We start from the raw sequence: 18930 nt of genomic DNA, 5'->3' as shown, positions 1-18930 counted from the left end.
TGCAAGGTCCTACACCTGGGTCGGAGCAATCCCAGGCACAGCTGCAGGCTGGGCAGAGAAGAGATTCAGAGCAGCCCTGTGGAGAAGGACTTAGGGGTGCCGGTCAATGAGAAAATGAACATGGGCCGGCTTCAGTGTGCACTCACAGCCCAGAAAGCCAACCGTATCCTGGGCTGCATCAAAAGGAGCATGACCAGCAGATCGAAGGAGGTGATCCTGCCCCTCTACTCTGCTCTTGTGAGACCTCACTTGGAGCATTGTGTGAGTTCTGGTGTCCTCAACACAAAAAGGACATGGAACTCTTGGAACAAGTCCAGAGGAGGCCACGAGGATGATCAGGGGACTGGAGCACCTCCCATAAGAAGATCGGCTGAGAAAGTTGGGGCTGTTCAGCCTGGAGAAGAGAAGGCTGCATGAAGACCCCAAAGCAGCCTTCCAGTATCTGAACGGGGCATATAGGGATGCTGGGGATGGACTCTTCATTAGAGAATGTAGTGATAGGACAATGGATAGGTAATGGGTGAAAACTTAAACAGGGGAAGTTTAGATTGGATATAAGGAGGAAGTTCTTTCCTGTTAAGGTGGTGAGGCACTGGAATGGGTTGCCGAGGGAGGTTGTGAATGCTCCATCCCTGGCAGTGTTCAAGACCAGGTTGGATGAGGCCTTGGGTGATATGGTTTAGTGTGAGGTGTCCCTGTCCATTGCAGGGAGGTTGGAACTGGACGATCTTAAGGTCCTTTCCAATCCTAAATATTCTATGATTCTATAATTCTATGAAAAACTCATATTTTTTAAAATATACAAATCACAGTCATTTTCACATATCCCATGTCTTCCCTCACACCTATCCCTCCCTCCTGTACATTCTAGCACCTAGCACAGGCTTTTGGCAGCTAGATGTTAAATTGCTCTTGAGAACATTTCAATTGTTACTAGTGACCATCAGGACACAAAGCTGGGAAGGAGTAAAGCCACAACCAGCTGAAGTAAAGTCATCCCTTCCTGAACTACAGACTGCTAAATCATGCCTGAAAAGATGTTAAGGATACATGACTATAAAGACAGCTCCATGCATATACACTCACCGATAATCTCATTCCATCTTCTTGAAAGATGGTTACCGTTCAAAGACCAAATTACCGCCATAACTCATCACACTGCACCTTCCACAGAGAACACTCTTCAATGGAGACTGCCTGAAACCAGTTGGCTGGAAAATCAGGCCCAAATATTGGATATTTTTCCACAGAAATATGGATACATTACATGTATTCACACATGCACTATGGATGAATAGAACACAATTGTTTCAGATTCTCAAAAAAAAGGTCTCATGGTTTGTCAGTTGAAAAAAAAGTTTATATTCACCACATGCTCACAATTTTTATCATTAATCTTTAATGACAGCTCAAATCTACAGGCTTATAAATATATATTTTCATAATTGTGACAACCAGTGACTAGATGTGGTTTTGGTGGAAAATCATCTGAAATACTGTAAGGCTAGGTAAATTACAAGGCATTATTATAAAACACTGATGTTGAATTTTTGGTGATTTTACATTACTTTTACAAACATTATAAACAAACATTACTTGGTGAAATACAAACATTGAAGAAGAAACTACAACCAAAAGTAATTTACCAGTTAAATACACAGTTAGAAACAACCTTCATTTTTAAACAAAGTCAAAGTAAATCAAAGAAACCGTAATAAAAACTGTCTTCAACAGACAGCATCTCCCTTACAGAGAGAAGTAGTTTGTGTAACATCGTAAAGGGAGGAGATGCATTTCTTTAAATCCTTTCAAGAACAGTAATTTTCTGTCACAGCAGTCATTTTTCCCCATTACAACATGGATTCATGTCCAGATATAGACAGGTTTTGCACCCAGGTAGAGATCATTTTGTATCAATCTTAAAATGCATGAAGTTCACATCAGGGTGCACTTTCATGAAGCCAGTTGCAAGATGTACATGTATGTTTGCTTTACCAGAGCTTAGAAACTGGGAGTAACCCCAACTGGCTTTAGTTTTAATATTTTTCATCAGCTTCATAAACAAATCTTAGCTTTTCGAGTTTAAAAGTGTAATACAATTTGGCTTATTTTAAAGACACGAATACAAAAAAATTATTAACTCACAATAGTGTAGTCCTAAAAGTGATAAAGAGTGAAGTATAATGTGTAAGACTTCATTACTCAATTTTATGAAATACTGTCTTCTTACTGTCATTCAGAGGACTATGATAATGATCTAGTGAAGTCAGATTGGACAAGAAAGAGCCTAACAATATGACACTATTTGAGACATACTGTTTCCTTAATGACACTTTAAACAGAATATTTTACAGACAACACACCAACACATCCAACTATACCAATCAAGTTAATTTCTAAAAAACCAGGTGCACCATAATATTGCATAGAAAGAAATCCCCAGCATTAATACACTTTCACTGAAGACTAGGAGTTTCTCCCTGCCTTACTAAATCAAAGCACATACATTTTATTAAAGCATATCTCACATTTGCCATTTTTCTTAGCTATATTCTTTGGAATCGCTAGTGTATATTATTTCAAGCACATTTTTATTCTGAATGCTATTGTTTAATATAAAAAAACCCTAAAATTGAAAGGAAAATGGTCTTCCTGTCTTATCCCCTTAAAATGTAATGTAAAATAATCTTCCTGTGTCACATAAAAATAAAATCAGACGTTTTTCAATAACAGAAAGCTCAAACAAAACCCAGGATAGATGAATGAGGTGGATATTCATACACAATATGTATGAAATCCAGGGTCAAAAATCCTCTCTGTAGAAGAATTTAAAACATGTATTTATAAATTGGCTAAACCAATAGCCCGTGGTTTTATAGCTAGTATTCATTTTGATTATGGAAGACATACATTCAAGTCCATACACTGATTTAGGAAGTATTCTGACCACTTAACTATTTTAGGGCAATTCTCTCATATAAGCTGAACCTGAGAAAACCTTCCTATTGACACAGGTATGTTTCCCTGAACATGTTTCATTTTATGTATGTCACCATCTTCCATTTTAGAAAAACACTGATCAGTTCTGCATAAGGCTAGGGTTCTGTATTTTACAGCACAAACGTCTATATTTACTCCCTACCTTGAACTACTTGTTTGAAAAACCTTAATTTCAGTGCTCAAAAATATTTTCATTTCAGTAAGTAATCCCTTCATGTATTCAGAATAGGTACATGTGAAGTTCATACATGAAACAGAATTAGTTCATGAAGATTTGCCAAAAAAGCCATGCAGAATAACTGGAAGGTAAAAGCCATTTTCTTCAGATATTTCTTACAGTGAGCACTTTTATCTCATGTTATAAACTGTGCAGACAGATTAAATCCATCCAAAAGTTTTCATGGTATGCATTATGCAGCATCAGATAAATAGCAGTAAAAGCCGAACAGTCCATGTCTCCACAAATAGAGTTAATAAAAAACTAGAAATTCTGATTTCAGATAGAATATATATTCATAATATCTGTGTAAGAGGTTAATATATACAATAAATATATTTTGTTATATTAACTATAGTCACAGTTTTGGGGTTTTTTACTTAACTACATAACTGTAGAGGTGTACCAGGAAGACAGATTTCTGACTGTCATTTCTTTCACTGTAAGACAGGAAAATATTAGCAAATCCTTCTGGCTGTTACAGGATTTCTGGCACAGCTGAAAATGCATCATGAATTAGAATTATTATATTTTTAGTACAAATTTAATTTTAATGATAAAAACATTATTGGGCTTTTGGAGAGAGAACTAGGGAACCCATGAGATTTCTTCCTAGGAAATGTTGAAAGGCACATAAAAATTTCAATATATATTTGATATTATGTTAAAAAGCAGGTTCTAAGTATTTCTGTAGGTTACATTAAAATATAGGATTAGAAGATGTTTGCCTGTTGACGCTATAGAAAAGCATTTCATGTCTCTGTAAAGAGATCATGTGTACGCATGAGCAGACATTTGTTCATTCAAGTGATACATTTTTCCTTCACATATGCTGAAACAACAGAAAGTGTGCACTGATTTTCTTGTTTACTGAGGCACACATATCCGCATCAAAAAGTTACCTGCTAATGGTAAAATGAGAAAAATATATTCTACCTGAAAGTGTATGCATTTATTGAAAATGAGTGCAACAGTTTCAATTTTTTTGCTAATTAATAATATGCTTAGCTAGCTGAAATTCCATTTGCAGTCACTTAATTGTTCTGATTCCTTTTAGGATTTCTAACAATATAGGTAGAATTCAAAAATACTGCCATGAAAGGCATAGAATCCCATGCAAAATATCTACCAGTTTTGGTGTGAAGCAGCAAACATCAATGTATATCAGACATACAGTACAATTTGACCCACTCTATAAAGTATCTTTATAGTGCACATAAAACACTGTGGCACATCTCATAGAGCTACAACTTTGCACAATTAATGACAGACACATTTTTACATCCGCAGAGACATAAGCAATGAATAACTCACTTAAAAGTGAAGTATACAACCTAAGGATTATTTCCTTGCCTAAACCATTCTAGTATCACTTGGAAAGGAAGGTGGCACAGGCTCTATTCATGCATATAAAAATACAAAGAGCTGACATATTCTCCAGAAAAAGGTTGGATTGAAAATCTTCACATATTTTGCTTTGCCTGTGACAGTGCATTTTATAGAACTATATTCTTTAGAAATGTGATATTAAAAAGTTGGTTTGCTCCAGCTCCTGTTAAAATGGTTGCTGTCCCACCAACTTGAAAACTATCCTGTCCAGGTTTTTCTCCTCAGAGTCACCATTTATGTAAATATTATATAATTATTCTTTTGAATCCTTATTTCATCTCCACTGATCGCAATGCTTCTAGCAAGCCACACATAGATAACACCAGGTTGAAGACTAAAGGACTGGAAACTGTACATGCATTCTGCAAGGGGAAAAAGCAATCATGGTCATTGCAACTGAACACTGGATAAGTGCTAGGAAATCTGAATAAATCTCACATGGAAATAGATTAATATGATAGAACTGAAAAATATGTAATCAAAGCAGGGCAGCTTTGACACATACCTGATAAATTTCTATTAAAACACTGCGAACTTCTTCCACAGACTTCATCAATAACATTCTCCAGTCAAAGCTGACCAGGCACCACCTTACCCTTCCAGACTTTAAAAAGCAGGTGTTTCTAAATGCTTCCAGGAGGCCATGTCTTTTACTGGACTTCCACAAATCGACAATCTGTGATCATGTTCAAACCCATATTGTTACTTTCAAAATTTAGTGACGATGACAGGCTTAACTGCTTGAGACTCTGTTTTGCAAAATGCTGCTCTGGTACTCTGCATCCTCAAAATGGTTAATATTCAGACCCATGTATAACAAAGGGGGGAATAAATTATAGAGCAACAATCCCTGAACAGAATTACAAAGCCGTAGCTCAATTCTGCTTAGAACATTTCAACAGAGACCAAGATTAATTTCACCTAAGCCATGATAAAAAGGAGGGTAACTCAACAACTTGCTAGTGTACTTGATGCGTGTACATCCATGTAGGTACTCCAGATTCAAAGAGTTTAAGCCACAGTTGCTATAGGGAGATTTTTAAGTGCTTACATACCTGCAGATGCTGCACAAATCAAACTGACAATGACAACTGCCATCCATTAGAAGATAATTTTGAAGTTCTAGAATTAGAGTTACTGTTAAAAATGGTTTTAGCACCATTTCTAAAGCCATTAAAACAGAAAAGACATCTTGTTAAATCTTAATCTAAAATGCACAGAAACTATTTCTCCAAGTGTTTTCATCAATTTACATAACAGTTCTTGGTTTAGTTTTGGGGTAAAAAGGCCAAGCAAAACATGTTTTGGAAAGCTATAACACTAAATAAAAAGATGCTCTGCTCTATTTCCACCAGATTTCAAAGTGCTTTCAAATGGAGGCAAGTCTTTTTCCTTCTCTCCAGTATTAAGGCTCTTGTAAAAAAAATAGGTTTAACTAAAAGACACTTGGCTTTCTTCATCAAATACACCACTTAATATGCTTTAATCATGAACATTTTGAAACCCTAATTCAGCAATTTTAGCTTTATAAATGTGTACTAGCAATATGTAGGATTACTTTATTATGAGAGAGGGGCCTTAATATTCTAAACTATTAAATACTCAGTAGATGTTTACTGCACATTTGGTTTATATTCTCTTTCTATTAAAAAAGCTGGAATTAGAAAACTGACTGGGGATTTAAAACCAAGTTAATAATACCACAAAAAGTAGTTTTGTTATTATTTCTATTAAATCAGGGCTTAGAAACATTAAATGAAACACTCTTTTCCCATCAAGTTTCCAGACCTTTTTTCCCCCCAGAATTTATTAGGGCAATTATCCTGACTAAACTAGACCCGCAGGAGACAAAAGTGCTTCAGTTCCCACTGAAGTGAAAAGGTTCTATGAGAACATGACATTACTCAAGATGTCTGGGACACATAACCCTTTTGCAGAACATAAAAATGCAGTTAAAAACCACATTTAATTCCTAAACAATCTACAAAAGATCCAAGACTTTAAAGGCCTGATCTGACAGCCCTTCATAATCAGAAGATCACACTGACATTGGTTTTACCACTCTCAGATGTTGGATTTGTAGAGGTCCCTCTCCTGCAAACACATGCACTCAAGATTTGGCAGCAGCACAACCTGTGTTCAGCTAAACTCCTGAAAAAGCAAGTTTAAAAGGGAAAATACTGTTTGCTGCTAATGAAATGCTAATTTAAAGTATACCTTTGAAGGCAGAAGTCAGCATGCTCTGTAATTTTTATTGACGTACTTTTTATATGGCAAGCTATGGCTTTCCTCCGTTTGAATGACTAACTTTAGGCAGTTTTGTGAAATCTGAGACTTACTAAATTATGAAACATTTGAAGCATTTGTTTTTCAGAAAGTAGGCTACTGCATTGATGCCATGGCACAAGAAATTCAACTAAACTGTTAACAGGAATAGAATGGAAAGTCTTCGGACGTAGACTGGAATTATGACTTTAGCTCTTGCAATCTCTAGTTCCTTTGGTGCAATTCCACACCCTTCCCACTGAGCTCAGGTCAAGCATCTTCACGGAATCGATCTTACTGAAACAAAGAGATCCTGACAAACCTTTATGACAACATACCATATGAATTTTAAAACAGAACACTTGCTTTTTAAAATCCCTCAGTGTGTTGCATTTCAGTTAGTGGGTGACCTTATTTTGCTTTTCTAAATAAGTTTAAACACATGAAACAGGGTTCAAAATAAGAAAAAAAAAAGTAAAACTATAATTAATCCCATCGCAGCATGATGTAACACAGCTAGACCTGGGGGCATCCGTACTCATGTGTCTTTGGGTTCAAAACTGCATTTGACCCTAAACCCTGCCCTATCAGGCCCACCCCACACGGGTGGGCCAGGGAGGCTTTGAACACGGATCCAGCAGCTCACCGGAGCCGGGCTTTGCTTAAGCAGGATTAGGGAAGGAAAGCGGCTGGGCGATGCCCTCCGACACCGCCCTGCGCGTTACACAGCCTGACCCTGCTGAGGGGGCTGTAACGGGTGCTGACCGGCAGCGTGTGTCTGCACCCGCGGATCCTGATCCTGACCAGGGAATTGTCAGTGCCCTGCGGCCTCCCCTCTCCGGAGAGAGCCGCGGCGCACCGGGAGACCATGGAGGAAACCGGCTCCCGCCTGGAGCCGCTGCGGCAGCCCCGAGGGCATCCCCTCGGGCATTCATCCCCTCGGCTTTGCTGGCGGGATAGAGGATATAAATTATCCGTCTGTAAACAGAATTCAGGAAGGTACCTCCCGGCGACTTACAGAGAAGCGGCTGGAAGCTGGGGCCTGCGCTGGGCCGCGGACCCCGGGTGGGCAGAGAGCCGGCCAGGCCGGAGAGGCGCCGTGAGCTCCCGTGAGGGGCACCCGCAGTGCCTCAGCCCTCCGCGAGACCGGCCAGCCGGCCTCCCGGGGCTGCGCGCTACCTCCGCGCCTCAGATGAAGTGGATCCAGGCGGAGCTGTCGGGGTCCTGCGGCGGGCCGGTGGCGGGCGGGCCGCGCTGCCGGCCCCGCAGCCGGTAGTTCTTGCCCTCGTTGTTGTCCCAATACTCAGCGCCGGCGACGCGGTAGCGGACGGCGAACTCCAGCACGGCCTCGACGGCGGCGGCGGCAGCGCCCAGGGGCAGGAGGAAGGTGAAGCGGTCGGTGATGCCGTCCGCCGGGCCGGGTGCCTGGTAGGCAGCGGGCACCTCGGCGCAGCTGGCCCAGCTGTTGAGCGTGTAGCGCACCGTCACGGCCTTCTCGTAGGCGAGGTTGAGGACGCGCACGGCGCCGCGCAGCCCCGCCGGCTCGGCCCGCACCCACTCCAACCTCACCTTGTGCTGCCGCACCCGCTCCGTGAAGCCGGGGCTGGAGCCGGGCTGCGGCGGGAAGAGCGGTTCCAGCAGCGGCGGCGGCGGGCCGAACAGCACCGGCTCCAAGTCGCCCAGCGCCGGTGGCTTCCTCGTCTTGAAGAGGTCTGCGGTGCGCGGCGGCGGCGGAGCGGGCAGCGGCACCTGCGGCAGGTCGGCCTCGCAGAAGTGGCGCACGGAGGTGAGCTCCAGGCCGAGGGAGTCGGCGAACCGCACCGTCTTGCGGCGGGACGGGCTCTGCTGCAGCGCCGGGCGCAGGCTGCGGTCGCCGGGCGTGGGCAATGACTTGGCGCGGCGGCGCTGCGTGGGGCTGGGCGGCACGGCGGGCAGCGCGGGCTCCCGGCCGCGGGGCTGTGGCTTCGGCTTCTCGCCCGCCGCTTCCCGCACCACGGGCGGGGGTACAGCGTCGCCATCGGGGCTGCAGCCCGCCCTGCACTGCTCGGCCAGGCTGCCATAGAGGCAGGCGCTGCAGCTGAAGTTGCGAGGCAGGTAGAGCCGAGGAGGCGGTGTGGGCACCGAGGTGTGCAGCGAGCCCGCCTTATCCATGGGGGAGCCGGTGGGAGCGGCGGCTGTGCCGGCGGCTGGCGTAGGACCCGGGGCCCACCGCCCGACCGGGGCTCCTCCTCTCGGGCCGCTGCTTGCGGATGGCGAGGCGGTTTAGAGCCCGGGCCGCGGGCTCTGCCTCCCGCCTAGACCCGGTGTCAGTGGGATGACCTCGACGTTGTCCCCGTCGCTGCCGGCCCCGGGGACTGCCAGCGAATGCATGTGTCCACTGGAGGAGCGGGACCGCGGCGCTCCGGCGGCTGACTCTGCTGACGTGCAGGGGTCAGGCAGCGAAATACTCCCCGAGTCATCCTTCTTCCTCCCCCATCGCGCCGCTCTCCCCAGCCGCCCTCTGCCCGCCTCGGGATCGCCCTCGCCACCTTCCCTAATTGCACTCCGCCGGCGGCAGGCTTCTCTCTGCCGGCGGCTCTCGCTCCCCGCTCTCCTCAGTACCGCGGCTGCACCGTCCCCCTCCTCCTCCCCCTCTCGCTGTGTTCTGGGTCTTTCCTCGAGGAACTCATACAGAAAGAGGAGGCGGGAGGGATTCCCCCGTGGAAGCATTAAAATTCATCACGGCGCTGTCGCTCGTCCGATCCGCTACAGAAATAGCTGCTGAAGGAGGACGCCGAGCCGGGCTCTGGAAGGTTACATGGGCCGGTAAGAAAGAGCTGGCCCGTAAGCTGGACCTCGCAGTGTACATTTAAAGGAAGAAATCCAGCTAATCTGCTGTAATGCGTTTACAGTACATCTGCTGAATAAAATATGCCTGCCGCAGCCCTGCTATAAATTTACATCTGCAGTCGAAGTGGCTGCAGCCGAAACACGGAGGGTGGTTCTGCACCAGAACCGCCTCTGCTCTTTTCAGAAGAGTATTTGATAGTTGACAAGAGATATTCAAGTGAATTAAAGCTTAATGAAAAGCAGACTCTAATGTAGCCAGTTCAAGGAGCTAAACACTATTTTAGTAAGCCGCTTCATTCCAGACTTCCCGTAATCTGGTACTCATTTTTAATTAGTAAATTGCATTAAAAACAATGATCCTACCATCCTGCCAGAGACTGAGCCTGACCTGTGTTGACGTCCGATTCTGATTTAGCTTCTGGGCAGGAGCTTTTACACCTTCACCATTTTATCTGCAGCACTTGGTGTTCCTTTGAAAGTCTAGGCAGAGGAAATGAAGCCAATGAGATTAAGAATGGAACAAGTAAACCCCAAGACTTAAAGAAAGACACTAGACCACAAGGAAAATCTCCCTACTGGCTCATATTAGAAATATCAGCTTCAATTCCCTTATTAAGAAGTAGGAAGCAATTCCTAGGTTATTGCTGCTGGATTCCAAATCTTTTTAATGACAGACGGTTCCTAAACAGCGAATGAAAAATGATGCCCCGCAGTGGTAAACTTGACATCATTACGCTTCCCAGTGATTTGTTGTGTCATTGTCTCACATTCATGGGATGATCATAGGTTTTGAAAGATCAGGTAGGAATGACATAAAGAATTACATCTGAATTTGTTAGCCCAGGATCTTAAAATTGTCTCACTTGACTTTTAATGCACACTACAGGAAAGACTCGTTAGTACTCTTTCCTATGCTTCCCTTCCAGAAATGAGTATTTCAGGAAAAAAAAAATAATGGTTTTTATCTACTCATACTGATCTGGGGGAGAACAGACCCAGAGAATCGTTTGAACAGGCTTTAATGCTACATATTTTGAGCTACTTTTTAGTAATTTCCACCTGTCATACTGAAAATTTTCTAAGGAATTAAAACTTGGTTTTGCTGATGCTAATTTCACTTTAAAATTAGGAAACAGTAAGAAAATGTGAAGTCTTTGCATTTTTAAACTGTTGTGAAACTAACTGAACTAACAAGCTAAATCAGCTTAAACTTGATTACACATTAAGTCAGTTTTGAATAGGTGCACATGAGGAGCATGAATTTGGAGTAGTTTAACTTATGTTACAGTTATACTTTGCACAATTGGGGTGCCTTAGCAGAGGTTGACTTCCCTTCTGGTAATTTCAGTTGCCCAACTTCTCCTTATCGTAAACTTGTGTAATACTCCTGCTTTTTGTCTTTTCCAGACCTTCTCTTTTCTCCCTAAATCTGGGTAATATTTAATGGGGGGGGTCTTGGGAAGCAGCTCCTTTCTTCACTAGTGATTGTAGGTGATGTACCTCATAACTGAGTTGAAAATGCAGATTCCCCGAAGTTAGTTATCCAAAAAGTGGAATAAAAAAAAAAAGGAAAATCCTGTGATAAGTAAAACTAAACAAACGAACACACTTAGCTTTGGACCAGCCAGGTCAAGGCAAAATGAGATGCAGATGAACACCCATATAAACTGATTGACTTGATGAAAAGGCAGAAATTTCAATTAAGTTCAGCTCTTGTCATCTTCAGGCAAAACCTGATGGTTCTTTGGCTTTGCAAGAGAATGAAAATACTGTAGGGGCATATGGATAGTAGAGAAAAGGATAGAGAGAGACTTGATATAAATGCATACCCACTGTACATAATTCCACAGGTGATCCTTGTGGAGTAGAGTGGAAGAAAGCCACTTACAAGCTTTCAAAAGATCAGAATGAAATGGTACTTAAATCCAAACATAAATTCACCAGCTAATCATGGAGGAGCTCAAAATTTCACCTGCATTTTCCCCCTGGCACCTCAAGTTCTGGCACACACAGGGGCACCTCAGCCTTGTCTCTGTGGAGCCTTGTCCCCATGTAAACTCCACCAGAATCCATAGCAAAAGCATTTCTCTCTCTTTTTTTTTTTTTTCTCTTGATCTGAACATTCCCAGCTTCTCTCATCGACTCTTCGAATGGGAGGTATGCTGCTGCTTTCTTTTACTCTCTTTCTTACTTGCCAAGGGTAAAGCTGTGGGAACTCTTCCCCACACCTGCCACTGAGGGTGTCCTTATTACTAGGCTGGTCCTCTACCTCTGATGAATTTTAGATACAGTAAATGAAAGTTTCTAGCACTGAAATTTAACAAACATACACACAGACATTCTTTCAAATAGCCTGCAGCCTTGTTCATCCTTCCGTGATGTGGAAGCTGTGCTACAAGTTCAAAATAGGAAGCATCTGACACCATTTCTAAAAGGAAGTTCTTTTGGTTTTGCCTACTGTAAATATTTGTACACAGCAAATGTTTAAACCCTTGGAAGCAAGGAAGAAGTACCACACATAGAGAAACCACGGCTTAATATACGCAGCAATATGCATCCATCCACAGCATCCCCCCCCCCCACCCCCCCATCTTAATTTAGTTCACAAAATTTGGGACAAGTTTAAAAATTTAATCCATCTGTTCATTTATCGTGCTCTACTAAGATAGTTATCCAGGGTTCTTTTCTAAAGAATACTGTAAATAACTAAGCTGACAAAGAAATTGCTAGTACTGACCTAGCTAGTACCTTTAAAGAAATACCTATTGTCTTTTCACTGGGAACTAATATTTTTATAACAGGGTAATTCTGAAGGTTCCAGGAGGAACAGAGCAGTGGTAATGTGAATTCTAGAGCTATACAGTGTTGCTGTGTGAAAGGATAAGAAAAGCAGGAGGTCTTACATCACAACTAGTGTCAACAGACATCAGAATTGGCACTCAGGCATTGTTTTCATTCCTTCAGATTCCTCTCCTATGCAGATTTAAATAGCATAGTCATAGGATAAAAGTTTGTCATAATAACACTGTCCTAACAACATTTTGTTGACCTGTCTGAACCTTGCCGCTGACATCAAGAATTTCAGAGACAGCCTCTTGTTCTGCACATGTAGCACTGAATGACCCTGACATTTCTGCTGTGCCAAGCTGCATTTGAAGTCCATCTGATACTCGAGAATTTCCAGCTAGTTGAACAGAGATGTATGGTTCCCTCTTTTTTTAAGATTTAAAAGATTCACAAAGGCAAAACCATTGCAGGCAATGAACTGGGAGCTTTCTTCTGTGGAATTCATCAATTGTCTTGATTCCAGGTACTCTAAGAGAAAGCAGATGCTAGTGCTGGGGAGCATTAAGCAGAACGACAATGGAACCATTAATAGGGAGGCTTGTCTGAGTGCTGGGCTTATCCAAAGTGGCCACTGTCACATGTCCACTTTAACTTTCCAGAACAGGTTTATTTTTAGTAATGAGAATTGTATGAAGATAAAACGGATGTAAAGGCGAAGTGCATTACAATTATGTCAGCTCTCGAGATGCAGTTGTGACTCAGTGCGCGAATTGGAAAGGTCAGCTCCTACTCTCATTTGTATCTGCACAGCTCTTCCAAAGCTGATGAACTATGTAGTTGTTACACCGGAGTTTCACCCAAGAGTTTAATAATCCTACATGACTACATGAATCTGACAACTGTATTTACACTGACAGTTTGTAAGCCTTGCGTGAGACACTCATTCTGCGTGCTTACACTTTAAAATACCTTCCCACACCGTTTCACATTAACAATTAACTCAGACTTCATTTACTTCCTCAGAAAAATATCTTAGTCACATCTCAGAGAAGTGCCACATTAGAACTAGGTAATATGCCTAATGCATATAAGAAAAAAAAAAAAAATTATTCTGTTAAAGAAGAATGGCATTGATCTTCTCTACCAAATACCGTCTTCACCTAACAAAGGTGCACAGTCTTGAGCAAGATGAAAGTTGCATGATTCACAGACTTGTATCAAGGACATTTGATGTTGAAGATGAGTGGATAATTTCCAAAGGGCTGCAAGTTCTGCTGAACAGAGATGTGACATTTGGGAAGGTGCTTTGTGGTCGCGTTTTGGCTTGTGGGTTTTTCTGTCTGTTTTAAACATAGGGATCCAAGTGAAGATGCAATATTAACAAGAAAATAGAACTGTAAGAGTTTACCTCAGTTCATGACCTTGTAAATCTGCCTTACTGTATGAGAAAGCTCACACAATTTTATTAGTTAAGCATTAACCATGTCTGTTGATGCTAAGTGATTGGCTTAAGACTTCTGGATAGACCATAAGCTAAAAAAAGCCCTAATTAAGACTACAGTGGAAAACTAAAAAGAACAACCGAACAGACATATCTCATTATGTGGAGAAAATTACGAAGAGAATTTAAATTATTTTTCTCATATAAATAGTTCTGCTGTCTTTAAAAGGAAGGAATGTTTTTCACAAGGATTAAGCAACAACCAGCAGGACGGGGACTCTTTCAGTCCTAGAACTTTTAACAGATTTTCATGCAAATAATTGAGTAAATTTACTTCAGCATTTCCCCAAATCCGATCTTCTGGTAAGAGCGCTTGTGACTCAGTCTTCATGCCATGCTGTAAAATACCCACAGGACTACCTAGCAACTGCAGGTGACCTCAGTAGTGCTAGTTAATGATTTTAGGCATGAAAATATGCTCATTGCATGCCTGGTTTTAATTTCCTTTTTTTTTTTTTTCTTTTCGTATTTAAAGATCTACTGGTCAGGTAGTGATTCATTGATTATTTAGATTAGGGGCTTGGAACTAGATGATGTTAAGGGCCTTCCAACCCTAACTATTCTATGATTCTATTATTCCTTACACTGTAAGATAATTTTGTCTCCTCATATTTTATTTGTTCTTTTCTTCAGCTTGCTCACAGTTTTTTTTCCCCTTTCCCCCACATTTGGTCATTTCACATCCATTTTTCTCATATCCATTACTCTCTTCCTAGTCACATTTTCAGCCTCTGTACAGGCTCTCTCCTTCTGCTCTTTCCAGCACCATTCCCATGTTTGTTTTTTTTTTCCCAAAGCCTCCCGATTCTGTCATTTCTCTCGCTTGCCATTCTCGGGCTGGTGGTTCCCGAACGCCTGTCATTAACCTTCAGAGTCCTTCTCCACTCTGCACCTCAGGACAGCGGCTGGGAACGAAGCTCTGTCACTTCCATGCAAACCACAGGGCCCCCAGGATAATGAATGCGAGCTCGGGAGGGCGCTGAGGAGCTGCCCCGCGGCCCCACACTCACCGGGCACGTCCACCACGCCATGACGGCATTCCCTGTCACAGGAGGCCTCAGGGCGGACCCGCCATTTCCGCACAGCCCGCCGCGTTGCCGGGGTAACGGCTGGGCGCGGGAGGGCGCCCCCCGCCGCCTCAGGCCGGGGACGGAGCGGCGCCCCCGGGCTTTAAATCACTTTTGAATAGACATTCGGGGGCTTTCTACATAATAATGTTTACATCCATGGTGAAGGAAAGATGTGAAGACAACCGCCCTCTGAGATACTGAGGGAGGGAGCATTGCTCACCCGTCACAAATGCCCGCATCAGAGGGTTGATGAACCTGTTATCTCTCGGGGTAAAACTGAGGGACCAGGAAACGCCTTAGCTCCTTCTTTCAGTTCAGGAGGCTATGCAAGGTTACCAAACAGGACTGGCGAGGAATTAATTACTTATTAGTTTTTACTTAGAAGAAAACATAAAAAGCATGAGTGTTCAGATGCATCAGCAAAGAGTATTGCTTCTTATAATGCTTTAGCTTGCCTTAGATTTAACACATTTTCCCTATTACCAGGTGCGAGGCTGGGGTAGAACTGACCTGCTTGCCTTATTCCAGCTGCAAGAACCAGCCAAGAAATGCAAGGCAAATTCCCACAGTTGCCATTTTGGTTAGACATGTTGCCATAATGACAAGAAGCTGAAACTACAAGAAACTAACCAAAACATGAAGACCAGTTAAGTGTAGATGCCACAGCTGATACAGTTTCAGAAGAGATTTTAACCCCTTCTAGTAAGTCTGTTGCCCTACAACATACGGCATTAAAATGGAAATACTTAACAAGTTACACTATTCAGACATTCCAAGCTGAAATGAAGAACCTGCCAATAAAAAGAACATATATATGAAACCTGGAAGATCATTAAAAATCCTGAAGCTGTAAGGCATAAATAGATTAATGTGCTTAGTCCAAACAGCTCTTTGGCTTTAGGTCTTCACAAGTACTTCCACCTGTGAAAGATGCCACTGCTGAGGATATACTGCAAACCCTTCTTGGAAGACTATAAAAGCCATTATCTCTTCGAAGATGCTCACTGGCACATAGGCTGAGATTACTTGCTGTAAGCAGGAGGCCAGAGGACAAAAAATAGTAATCCATGAATCGTCATTTATCTCATGCCATATAAAGGTCTCAGTCCTGAGCAATTAACACTGCTGCTGCTCTTGCATCAAAGCATTGCAACTGCTTCTAATCCTATTGCTTTTAGAAAGAACAGCTGTCATGCCTGTATGCAGATATGACATAGAAACCAATATATACAAAACAAAATATACAAAACATGATGACATCCAGGGCTCTCACTGGTAACCCCTGGCAGTGTTCAAGGCCAGGCTGGACAGGGCTATGGGCAACATGGCCTAGTGTGAGCATCCCTGCCCATGGCAGGGGGGATTGGAACTGGATGATCTTAAGGTCCTTTCCAACCCAAACCATTCCACGATTCTATGATTCTATGATCTCAGGAGCAGGTATGCTGAGGTCAAGGCAGGAAATGAATAAAAAAAGCAGGAGATTCCACTGCTTTCTGGACTATCTTCCTTAACAGCCAGGCATGCTGCGGGAGCTGTGTCTAGACAGACCCAACATTTCTATGTTGTAATTTCATGCTTTTTAAAGAACTTTTTAGACTGTGAGATAAAAAAACCCAACAATTTTCCTTGCGAGCAACATGGATATTTGTAGGCTTTGTAGACACTATTAATAGAATTACAAGATAATGAATGCTGATTACTTTCATGTAGGTTTAGCTTCTTCCTGATAGATTCATTAGAGCTATAAATAACTTATTCTGGGGATGGAGCACAGTCTTTTCATGTAGATTCTCTCTGAATGACTATGGTAACCTAGCACAATAATTCAGCATTTGATGCTGCTGAGTATTAAAGCAATGCCTGACTTTCGGAACATTCTTAAATCCATGCCTACTCTGCAGGGAATTTAATAATATTCTAATTTAAACAGCACTAAATCATATTGAGCCTCACAAACATTTGCATATATCCCTTGCTAATTTGGCATCCAAAAGAAATGGAAAATGACCTGGAAAACAGACACTGGTGGGACTGAGAGTTATCTACTATTAATTTTTTCTTACTTGTTGTAAGACGACTTATTTTTCTTAATGTGGTCTTGTTTCTGTTTAATATGTATTCTATGCATTCTAATATTCACTTGTTCTTGTTTCGTCTCATACTAAATGAGGGAATTTCTGGTCAAGTTCTCTTTTGGTTTTGTGTTAAACAAATTTGGAATAGGGAAAGATAATATCAGGGCAAAGCCCCCAGTAGCAACTGGTTTCAATTTTTAAGGAGAGGGAGGAATTCAATGTCTTTTTAGATTCTTTTTTTTTTTTTTTTACTAATAAACATGCATAGTTTTTAGTTTTCTGGCATCAATTTGCTCTTATGTTCCTTTTCAGGTATCTCAACACCAGAGCTAAAGAATTATCACCTTTAGAGGCACAATTTCAGTAAAACAGGTGATTTGTATTCTACATGCCTAAAGTATTATGTGTTTATTCCTTTGAAAAATAGAAGCATGACACGTCGTCATCTCTTCACCCAATACACCATGACCTCTGTGGTGCAGGAGCTGTGTGCTAGTGTTAACACTCCGAGCAGTCTGCTTTGTCTCCTAACACAAATTTGCCTGGAAACTGCTTAGGGAAATCTGGAAATCTTGTAGAACACTAATTTGTATAGAAAGTATGTTACAAATCCTTAAGAAGGGTATCATTATGTGAAGTGGTGTATCAGCTTGAGGTGCAGACCATGGGAGTTGTGCACTGGAGGTGGGAACAGGGCCACTGGTTTCCCAGCAGTAAATGGGACCTTCCAAGTGAAGATACCTGTGCTTCAGAGGGAGTTGTACCACCTACTAAGCAGCAAACACACCAGCACCCACATCAGAAGCTGCTGTATGCATCTTTTACCTCTTTCAATACCCGGCTATCTGAAAACTTCAGCCAATGATTATCTGGAATAAAGCTCTGTCCTGGTTATTAATTTCCATGAACCACGGGGTTTTTGTTGTGGTAACTTGTTCCAGATAACACTCAATTATGGTGCCACAGTTATAGAAGTGCAGGATCATTCTGTCAGAACAGACACACCCTCAAACACACACCATTTTCTTCCCCCATTCCCTTGATACATCCTTCTTGATGTATTTTCTAATCCTGTTCAGATGTAAAATGCAAGCTCTACAAAAGAAGCACCCTTCACAAACAGCCCCAGGATAAATACATCCATATATGCTTGCTTCAGTCCTATGTTTTGCTAAATACAAAATTCAAACCTACATGCGTATGTGAAACAAGTAACATTTTCCATAGCCCAGAAGGAAAGAAGAGAGTCCCTCCCATTCAGACCACTGAAAATAGTGCTGCTTCAGTGATAAAACTGACCAACTAACTGCATTGCCAATTAACAATAAAGGCAAACATATTTTTTATAATAATCAGAAGTTTCAGCCACTGCAGACAGGTAATAAATTCTTCAGCATTACAGAAATAGTGTGTTTAAAGTTGCAGGGAAAGCCATAAACTTTATTTTCACTTTTTCCAGTGTTTCATGCCAGATATTTACTGAGGTTTCCCAAACTGTCAAATCAGTTGGTACAACCTGATACAAGATAATATTCTAAGGACCACACTTGCAGATTATTGCTGTAACACCAGACCACAAAAGCTACTAACCAAAGGCCTAGAACATAAAGAAACGGTAACACAGCACTTAAGCCATTTTCATTAAGTTGCATCCTTAAATACACTGTATTCCTCTAGCACAGGAAACAGTCGCTTCTTGTTTATGTGTGAATTCTCTCAAGAATAAAGCTATTCCCGGTCAAAGAAAGGAAATAAACTTTAGCGCTCTATCAGCTAGAAGTGCTTCCTATGTTC

General features: G+C 42.2%; 1 protein-coding gene across 1 annotated transcript; it reads right to left on the bottom strand.

Annotated features, from left to right (window-relative positions):
- Positions 1 to 2154: 2154 nt before the first annotated feature.
- On the bottom strand, positions 2155 to 9026 carry PPP1R3E (protein phosphatase 1 regulatory subunit 3E). The gene has a single exon (XM_061372786.1). The coding sequence runs from the start codon at positions 9020 to 9022 to the stop codon at positions 8060 to 8062; it is 963 nt and encodes a 320-aa protein (XP_061228770.1). The 5' UTR covers positions 9023 to 9026; the 3' UTR covers positions 2155 to 8059.
- Positions 9027 to 18930: the final 9904 nt, after the last annotated feature.

This window comes from Neopsephotus bourkii, unplaced genomic scaffold (assembly GCF_033783945.1).
Source record: "Neopsephotus bourkii isolate Nb327-2 ecotype Australia unplaced genomic scaffold, CSIRO-AGI_Nbou_v1 NB_1616, whole genome shotgun sequence".
Classification (NCBI taxonomy): Eukaryota; Metazoa; Chordata; class Aves; order Psittaciformes; family Psittacidae; genus Neopsephotus; species Neopsephotus bourkii.
This window is presented reverse-complemented; position numbering and strand designations above follow the sequence as displayed.

Excerpts from the sequence above, each read along its gene's own strand:
- PPP1R3E (XM_061372786.1), bottom strand. The coding sequence starts at position 9,022 with ATGGATAAGGCGGGCTCGCTGCACACCTCGGTGCCCACACCGCCTCCT.